Source organism: Gossypium hirsutum, chromosome D02, assembly GCF_007990345.1.
Source record: "Gossypium hirsutum isolate 1008001.06 chromosome D02, Gossypium_hirsutum_v2.1, whole genome shotgun sequence".
NCBI classification, from domain to species: Eukaryota; Viridiplantae; Streptophyta; class Magnoliopsida; order Malvales; family Malvaceae; genus Gossypium; species Gossypium hirsutum.
The window spans coordinates 17,369,329-17,378,898 of record NC_053438.1 but is presented as its reverse complement, the minus strand read 5'-3'; the positions used below and the strand labels follow the sequence as shown (position 1 = coordinate 17,378,898).

At 33.9% G+C, this 9,570-nt stretch overlaps 2 protein-coding genes across 6 annotated transcripts; both read left to right on the top strand.

Moving 5' to 3' along the window:
• The first annotated feature begins 548 nt into the window (after positions 1-548).
• On the top strand, positions 549-2,749 carry LOC107910307 (E3 ubiquitin-protein ligase APD2). 5 transcript variants are annotated; one of them, XM_041088523.1, is made up of 8 exons: positions 565-653; positions 776-870; positions 961-1,187; positions 1,274-1,370; positions 1,505-1,803; positions 1,898-1,967; positions 2,071-2,392; positions 2,459-2,749. In XM_041088523.1, the coding sequence occupies exons 1-8, from the start codon at positions 604-606 to the stop codon at positions 2,535-2,537; spliced, it is 1,239 nt and encodes a 412-aa protein (XP_040944457.1). In that variant the 5' UTR covers positions 565-603; the 3' UTR covers positions 2,538-2,749. The 5 variants fall into 5 exon arrangements, with proteins under 5 accessions (XP_040944458.1, XP_040944455.1, XP_040944457.1 ...); XM_041088524.1 differs by having other exon boundaries at positions 549-653; positions 1,898-1,914; positions 2,162-2,749; XM_041088521.1 differs by having other exon boundaries at positions 556-653; positions 2,071-2,749.
• A 1,349-nt stretch (positions 2,750-4,098) lies between these two features.
• On the top strand, positions 4,099-6,359 carry LOC107910306 (cytochrome P450 81Q32). The gene is made up of 2 exons (XM_016838116.2): positions 4,099-5,562; positions 5,654-6,359. The coding sequence occupies exons 1-2, from the start codon at positions 4,657-4,659 to the stop codon at positions 6,272-6,274; spliced, it is 1,527 nt and encodes a 508-aa protein (XP_016693605.2). The 5' UTR covers positions 4,099-4,656; the 3' UTR covers positions 6,275-6,359.
• The last annotated feature ends 3,211 nt before the right edge of the window (positions 6,360-9,570 follow it).

Here is a 9,570-nt window from a genome sequence, read left to right as displayed (position 1 = left end):
TTTATAAACAAAACTTTTAAATAGATAAGTATGTTTACTAAAATTTATATTATGTAAAATTTCATAAAAAAAATAATTAGAGAGCCCCCAAGTAAGTGGGGGTTTAATGATAGTTATTAACAAATCCTCTACTATTTTTTTTATATTTAGTAATTAAGAGTAGTATTATTATTTACACAAAGCTCTTGCACTTAACACGCTTTTAGGTTTCAATTAGGTGAAGTGCTTTCTGAATTAAAGAAAATTGCTAAACTCAATGCTTTATTTGCTTGGGGGATGGATGGAATGCGTGATGCGGAATGGGCGGAGGCCTAAGGACGAGAAATAAGCTAGCTAGTGCCACTAGTGGCTTAGGACGAGAAATTGCGTTTTGGGCTTAGATTATCTAATCGACATGCTGATGCTATTGCTATTTGATTCAACGAAATGCAATACAGTTACGGGCCAAAGTAAAAGAAATGCCTTCCACGTTTCTAGTGGGTCCACTCCGAGGTTGGCATTGCCAAGGGCCCTCTCGGCAAGGAGTGTGTGAACAACCGAGTTATAAAAGAGCAGGCCTTGCCTTGACTGGCTAATAAAGGCACCCAATATAACTGACACCTAATGTTCAAACAAACTTGCCGTTCAATTCCCCGCCAATCACAAAGGAAACGGTTAGTTGTGACAGTAATAATATTCCCCCAGAAACCTACTAGTCTTTCTCTTATGTCTCATTTACATTTAGCCTTTCATCCCTTGCTTCTTTTTGCTTCCAAATAGTAACAACCATGTTCAGGCCAGGGTTCGTACGAGCTTCCAACCATGCTCAACTTCCTCAGTGGAAAGACACTTGGACACGAGTGCTACCTGCTCTGACTTTATGGATATGTGGCATGTAATTCGTTCACTATGTTTTCTGTTTCATTCATTCTTCAATCTTAAGCTAAAAGTGTTTTTGGTTTGGCTTTTCTGATTTTGCAGTGTCGGTAATCCTCCGATATGGCTACTATGGGAATTGCAGTATGGTGCTTGGACCAAGCTCTTCTCGGTTGATGAAGGCTAGTTCTGTTTTTGTACAACAGGTTCAAGTAAGAGATGAAAATTGGAAAGGGGCTCTTGTTTATGTGTTTTCAGAGAAGCCAGAGTTAAGCAACGAAGTAAATTGGAACTTTTCAAATTATTTGATTGTTGGAGCATATGCTCGCAAGGTATTACATCTAATAATCTAATTTTTATTTATTTGTTTAAATTTAAACACAAATACTTTACCACTCCACTTATGGTTCAATTTCAGGGATACTCTTTGTGGTTAAACAAGGGTTCTAGGATCAGCATAAGATGGGCAACTCAACCCAGTAGATTAGACAAAATTGAACTCATTATCATAAAAGGTAGTCATCTTAATCTTAGCTTCTCTGTTTAGTTTATACTTTATACCAACATAAATACCCAGATTGCCAAATCTAGTTTAGTCCCTCTGGGATGTGGATTGGGACTCTCACACAATTAATCTGTGTTTCTGCAGGAGAAAAAAAACGAGAAACGTTGCTGCCCGAACAAACAGTGCCATTTGGTGCCCTTTTCCTGAATGAACCAGTAACTGGTAAAGAAGCAGACTACAACATTGAGGAAGATGACAAGTACTCTGTAGGTCTAATTAACTCGAACCCTAGAAGCATAATTATTACATTTAGTTTAAATGTTACATCCAAAGTTTATGATGTAACAAAAGCCAGCGATATGTGTTCAACACTAAATGGATCATGCCGGCTCCAACTTCAGTTTCCCCACACTCAGTATGTTATAGTTTCAACTCCTGATAATGTAAGGTCTCAACCCTTTTGTAATTCAATTTAACTTTTTTTCATATTCTAATGAATTCCTCCTGAAATTAGTCAACAAAATTTAACTTTTTCAGGGTGATATTGCCGGACGGTACGTTGAGCTGTCTTTTGTCGCTCGAGTTGTTACTTACATTGCAATTTTAGGTACCATATATACATGCGGACATGTTCAAGTGCAGACCAGAGAATTAAGTTTTTATTGTTATGATGGTTTGATGCTTTCTTTTTTTTTTTTGGTTATCTGTAGGTTTCTTCATCATTATCATTTTATTGGTGCTGAAATACCTAGGAGCATGCAATGATGAGAGAACAGTAATTAATAGTAATACAACGTTCAGGGAAATATCGTGGAGGACGGAGACTGACCCTATTTTACCGGAGAAGTCAGTTCGGTTGACCTACGGAACAACGGCAGAGGACGACAATGATGATGCCGAAACCGGATCTTCAAGTAGCTCGTCGGAGGATTTATATGATGCGAAATTATGTGTAATATGCTATGATGATCAACGCAACTGCTTCTTCGTCCCATGTGGACACTGTGCGACTTGCTATGATTGTGCTCAAAGGTACAAACAAGAAGAAAAGAAAAGAAATCCTCTCTCTCTACTTTCACTAACAAATAAAAATTGCAGGATTATGGAGGAAGATAACAAGGTGTGTCCAATATGTCGAAGATTGATTCACAAAGTAAGAAGATTGTTTAGTCCATAGAAATAGGTAATGAAATGAGATTGTATATTCATGCCAGCATGGTGGCTATCTACCGAACTGAGTGCCTCGTTTAGGTTTTTGTACGAGTCTGGGTTCGGAGGGGGAAACCGTTGCAAGCAACATGTGGGGAGTCATTGTTTGTCCCCATGGTGAAATCATGTGTTGATTTGCTTACAAGATCACCGTGTTTATCTAATCTCATGATTGCACTATCCATCCTGATTTCATCTTTCACTAAAATGATGTTGATTCGGCACTTCAACTGATTAGGTGTTCATACTTTTTCATTGATATCCTGTTTTTCTCTCTTGCTCTGCTTACAATATTTGTTCTTCTTTGAACCAAAATAATGATCATATAATAAATTAATATGTATTAAAAATGATTGAACCAATTTAATGACCCCAACTAAGGGTAAAAATAAAAATTAATAAAATAATAACCTTATAATGGATGCCTGAGGATGGGAAACCGAAATTTTTGGTTCCTAACTCCACCGTTCTATTAATAGACCAAAGAGTGATTTATTTTTTATAAAAGATGAAGGAAACATATCTTAGGGAATTAAACCCATTCAAATCATCATGAAGCAATGTGAGGGATTTCTATTTTCGCTTTAATTTATTTTTAACTCCTTTCGTTTTTAGTAATTTTAACACCAGTTCATGATTCCAAGACAGTTTACAGTTGAATCACTCCGGATCGCTATATTGATTAGATTAATCGCTCAAATTTAATTTTCATTATGGATGGATAAAACTCGATTTGATTCTAAAAATTTAGAAAAATATTTGAATTTTGAGTTATTCAATTTTTTCGAGTTAACTCAAATAAGTAATTAGAGTTCGAGTCGGGTTGAATTTTACAATTCGAATAACAAATTGTCATTAGTACATCTTTGATCCTTGACAATTTTAAAAATGAGCAAATTACTATTTCTCTCAACAGAAATTACAAAAAAAAAATCAAAATAATTTTAAAATTTTTAAAATTCAAAATATTTTATAAAAGTTGCAAAATTTATATTTAAAAAGAATATAAAGAATATATAAAAAAGTTAAAAAATTTAAACTTATTTAAAATAATAACTTTGAGAACTTAAATATAAGTTAATTAACGATTCAAGATTATCTTCTTATTTTGCTTTGAAAAAAATTTTCAAATTTATGTGCTCTAACATGAAATTAGTTATGTTGTAACAAAATATTAATTTTTTAATTTTACTAAATTCGATTCGATTCGGCTCGACTTAAATTTTATTTTACTCAACTTGGTTCAGAAAAAATTCAAATCGAATTAATATGATAAAATAGGAGTGATCAACTTTATTTTTTTCACTCGAGACTAAACCTTAATTTTAACAACATTGGTTTAGTAGATTTCTTAACATAACAACTTTTAAGAAATTTAATTACTTGTAATTATAAGTTGTGAAAGGTGATGTGGGCATAGGTTTTGTAGAACAATATAAACAAAATAATAAATTACATTTAGTGTGAACTCCTATCCAAGTTTGTTAATTAATGGATCAAGCAATAAAAAGTTATCCCTTGATCGAACTTAGAATATGTCCATGTAAGATTATGACATCTTAACATATTTTAAATATATTATTATCAAATTCTTAAAACTAAAAATGAGATATCAAATATAAGTACTTAGATAAGGCTATGGGTTGAATGGTGGATAAAATTGCCAGCTTCTCCTCTTTGATTTGTAAATGTAGCCGAGCTTATATGTTATGTGATTGTGACAATTCCAACGTCAAAATATCATTTCCTCGACTTCCCTGTCCTCTACCATCAATATGTTATTGCATTTCCAACTCATTGCTTGCATGTTTCCTATTATTTGATGAGTCTGGACCGCTTGTTGGGAATCATGACTAAGCAGGAAAACAAAGTTATGGCCGGTAGACGTTTGTTGGACGGATTAAATTAAAGCATTTAGAACCAGTGGATTCATATAACTAAGAGTTGCGTTGTCGTGTGTTGTATCCGTACCCCCGACAAAAATTCCAATACAACCGGCACGGCATCATTTTCATCACTTTGCAATTTGTACTTTTTATATAAACCATAGTTGTCGCCTCCTTTCTCCGTCTCCTGTTTAGCCATCCATGGAAGTCTGGATCTTCAACTACGTTCTCTTCTTCCTCATCTTCTACTTTCTTACCCAAAGGTTGCTCCAAAACAGAGGACTCCCACCATCCCCTGCACTTTCCCTTCCCATCATAGGCCATCTCCATCTCATAAAGAAGCCCCTCCATCGAACCCTTGCCAAGCTTTCCACGCAACATGGGCCAATACTATTCCTTCGTTTTGGATCCCGTCCGGTCCTTGTCGTGTCTTCTCCATCTGCTACAGAAGAATGTTTGTCCAAAAACGACACTGTATTCGCAAACCGGCCTCGTCTGCTTGCCGGGAAACACCTTGGTTATGATTATACTACACTTGTTTGGGCCCCATATGGCGATCACTGGAGGAACTTGAGGCGTGTGGCGTCTCTCCAACTCTTGTCATCGAATCGTGTTCAAAAGTATCTCGGGATACGCATGGATGAAGTTAAATCTTTGGTTGTTAGGCTTTTTAGGAGTACTTCAAAGGGGAGTGGTGAGTTTCAGGTCGTGGAGATGAAATCGATGTTCTTCGAGTTGACTCTTAATGTAATGATGAGGATGATTGCTGGGAAGAGGTATTGTAGGAATGGAGAGGATGAATTGGAAGAAGAGAAAAAGTTCAAAGAAATTGTGAGAGAGTCCTTTCAAGTGAGTGGAGCCACAAACATTGTAGATTTTGTGCCGATTTTGAAATGGGTTGGATTAAATAAAATTGAGAAGAAGCTTGAAATATTACAGAGGAAGAGAGACGAATTCATGCAAAACTTGATTGATGAACGCAGAAAACTAACCTCCAGTAATTCTTGTTATGAGCAAAACAGCAAGACAATAGTTGATGTTCTTTTATCGGCTCAAGAAACTGATCCTGATTATTACACAGATGATACCATCAGAGGCTTTATGCAAGTAACCTCTCTCCCTTTAGAGTAGACTTTCTCTATCCATTGAAATTATACCATGTTTTTCTTGTGCAAGTAAGTCAACTCTCTCCTTTTAGGTATTGTTATCAGCAGGGACTGATACTTCTGCAGCGACCATGGAATGGGGGCTATCACTTTTGCTAAACAACCCAAAAACTCTTGAAAAGGCCCGAGAAGAAATCGACATGGAAGTGGGACAAAGCAGGCTTATCCACGAATCAGATTACGAGAGACTTGCATACCTCCATGCCGTCATAAGTGAGACATTTAGGATGTGCCCACCTGGCCCACTTCTAGTACCACACGAGTCATCCGAGGAGTGCATGGTGAGAGGTTTCTCAATCCCTCGTGGCACGATGTTGTTGGTGAACATTTGGGCAATGCACAATGACCCTGTATTATGGGAGAATCCCACTGAATTTAAGCCCGATAGGTTCCTAGGACCTGGACTTGTTAAGAATGGGTTCACATTTTTGCCGTTCGGGACAGGCAGAAGGGGGTGTCCAGGGGAGAGTTTGGCGATGGGATTGATTCCATTGACAGTGGGATGTTTGATTCAATGCTTTGAGTGGGGGAGAATGGGTGAGGAAATGGTGGATATGAGTGAAGGAAATGGGCTCAACATGCCCAAAGCTCAGCCCTTGGTTGCGAGGTGTAGGCCGCGCCCAGCCATGATGAACTTACTCTCTCAACTTTAATTTTCTATTTTTGTAGGTTTAATACTTCTTTTGGCCCCTATATTAGAGATAAATTATCATTTTGGTACCTATACTATTTTCATCAGTTTGGCCCTTGTACTCTACTTATCTTATCAGTTTGCTCCCTGTACTTTAATTTTGTAATCCGGTTACCTCAACCCAAATTTCTGTTAAAAAATTAAAACAAATTTCAAATTCACTTAAAAATTTTAAAAATTTTAAAAAACTAAAAAAATTATTAAAATTCCCAAAAAATATCATAAAAATTAAAAAAAACCCAAAAACATTAAAGCTTAGAAAATTATAAAAAATCTTAATATATATTAAATTATAAAAAATTAAAATTATAAGTATGCTTCAATTTTTTTAAAAAAATTCATATTAAAAAAAACTTGTTTTTATTTTTAAATTTTAGGGTTTTTAAAATTTTTTAATAATTTTATGTTATTTTTAATTAAAAAATCAGAATTCATTAAAAACATCAAAAAAATTCATAAAAATGCAAAGAAATCCCTAAAATTTTAAAAAAATCCATAAAATTTTTAATTTTTTTATAAAATTATAAAAGTTTCTAAAAACCTAAAATTTCAAAAAACAAAACATATTTTTAAAATTCTTTGAGATTTTTTATAATTTTTTTGGATTTTTAAATATTTTTAAAATTTTAAGTAATTTTTTAAAAAAATTTACAATTGGAAACGTATCATTGGTTGGTTTAATTTTTAACAGAAAATCAGGTTGGGGTAACAGGTTATGTAGAATGAAAATACATGACCAAATTGATAAAAAATAGTACAAGCACTAAAGTGAAAATTTAATTATAGTATAAGGGTCAGAAGAGGTTTTTATTTATTTTATATTTGTTCATCCCATTTTTATTGTGTGTGTTTTTAATGATGAATGATCTTATTTCTCAATATTGAAAAAAGAGAATGTAAGTGAGATTTTTATTTAAATATTGTTATTTTATTTTCTTTATATGTTTTTTTTTAAATTTCCTAAAACTTTTATTTTTTCTTGAAGTGTGGAGAGTAGCATAAAATTCAAATAGAGAATTTTGATTCACAAATTTAACCTCAATACTCCATCCCTCTTTTTCTTATTATTTCTCTTTATGTATATAGGATTGATATACAATCAATTAACCACAATAAACCAAATCACCATATTACCAAATAAACAGCCATTAAAGAACTTATAAATAAATAATTATTTTTTTCATATTCTTTTTTGAACGTAGGAAAAGATGTTGTTAATTTAGGATTTAGGATTGTTTAAAATCCTAAAATAATTTAGGTAGATAAAATAAATAAATGTTTATCATTATGGGTGCAATTGTTGGAAGATATTCAACTTAAAGGTATGTTTTTACTCCACTACACCATTGGAAATATAGCCCCCGATATATAAAAACTCAACCATTTTTGCATATATTTCAATTCAATATATATAAGTTCGTTGTTAGGATCGACCTGATTAAGTAACAAGTAACAAAAAATAGCAGAATAAATTAAGAAATTAAACACACAAATTTAACGTGGAAAAATCCCTCCAAATAGGATAAAAAAAACCACGGGCAAAGATAATTTTACTATAATGGCAAAAGAACGAAGAGTACAAAAGTTGGAGATAAAAAATTAAACCCCGAAGAACCCGATAACAAAGAACCCTCAAAACGTAAACACAAAATTCTCTAAATGTATTATGAGTTCTAATCTCTAATGGGTGTATTTTCTAAGGTTGTAAAAGAACCTATTTATAGGCTAAATTAGTAGGTCAAATAAACTATGCTAATAAATGCTAAATATATTATACTAATAAATACTATGTTTAAGGAAGTTTAGTTTAATTTTATTTCACTAACCAAGCTTAATAGTATAGTTCCATTTTGTCATCGCTTATCTTATCTGTTAGAATTAAGTGACCCATATCCTTATTTAAATCAAATACAGTGGTAAAATAAAATAAAAGTAAAATCCCTATAGAATTATACTTCTTTTATTTTATTTTAGAATAAGGTTTTTTAAACCTTATTAAACTCCATCTGTTTGATATTGATTAGAATAAGGTGTTTCAATCTTATTACACTCCTATTAGAATATGGTTTTACAAGCCTATCAATAGACATAGTCTACTCCTCTTATAATAATTCGAATTCGACATAGAGAATTATCTTCTCCTCTGCCCGTGATTTTTTTCCCGAAAGGGTTTCCACGTAAAATCTGTATGTTCTTTATTTTTCTCTCTTTTTATTTGCGATAAATTGTCATTACCGACATTCTATTTTTACAAAATAGTATCAGAGCTTCTGGGTTTTTCATCTCAATCACGGTAATGACGTCTTTGAAGTATGAAATTTCACTGTTGGATCGCAACACCAGATTCGCGTTGTGGCAGATAAAGATGCAAGCAGTTCTTGCACAGATGGACTTAGAGGAAACCCTGCTAGGGGTAGATAAGATGCCTTCAACATTGACGAAGGAAGAGAAGAAGCGCAAGGATCGAAAGGCATTAACACAGTTACATCTGTATTTGTCTAAAAAAATTTATAGGATGTGATGAAGGAGAAGACCACCTCTAGATTATGGAAGAGGTTGGAACAAATATGTATGTCGAAAACTCTAACTAGCAAGCTGCATATGAAGCAGCGTGTTTATGCTCATCGTTTGGAGGAAGGTGCGTCTATGCACGAACACTTAAATGTGTTTAAAGAAATTCTCTCAAACTTGGAGGCCATAGAGGTTCAATATGATAAAGAAGATATAGGGTTGATTCTACTTTGTTCGTTGCCCCCGTTTTTATTCAACCTTTAGAGATACGATTTTATATAGCCGCGAGTCTCTCACAGTTGATGAGGTTTATGATTCTTTAACCTCGTATGATAAGATGAATCATCTTGTGGTTAAAACTGACTCTCAGGGAGAGGGCCTCATTGTTCGTGGGAGACAAGATCAGAATGCTGATGATGATCGTGAAAGGATACAGGAACGGAATCCTCGCAGTAAATCTAAGGGTAGATCGAAGTCTTCAAACAGAGGTAAAACTTGTAACTTCTGCAAGAAGAAATGGCACATTAAATTTGAGTGCTATAAGCTACAGAACAATATCAAAAGGGAGGCTGCGAATCAAAATAGAAAACAACCAGAAAATTCCAGTAAAGATGATATTGTAGAAGACTACAGCGATGGTGAAGTTCTAGTCGCTTCTGTCAACAATTCTAGAGTGAGCGAGAAGCGAATCCTTGATTCGGGCTACACCTTTTACATGAGTCCCAATCGGGATTGGTTTACAACTTA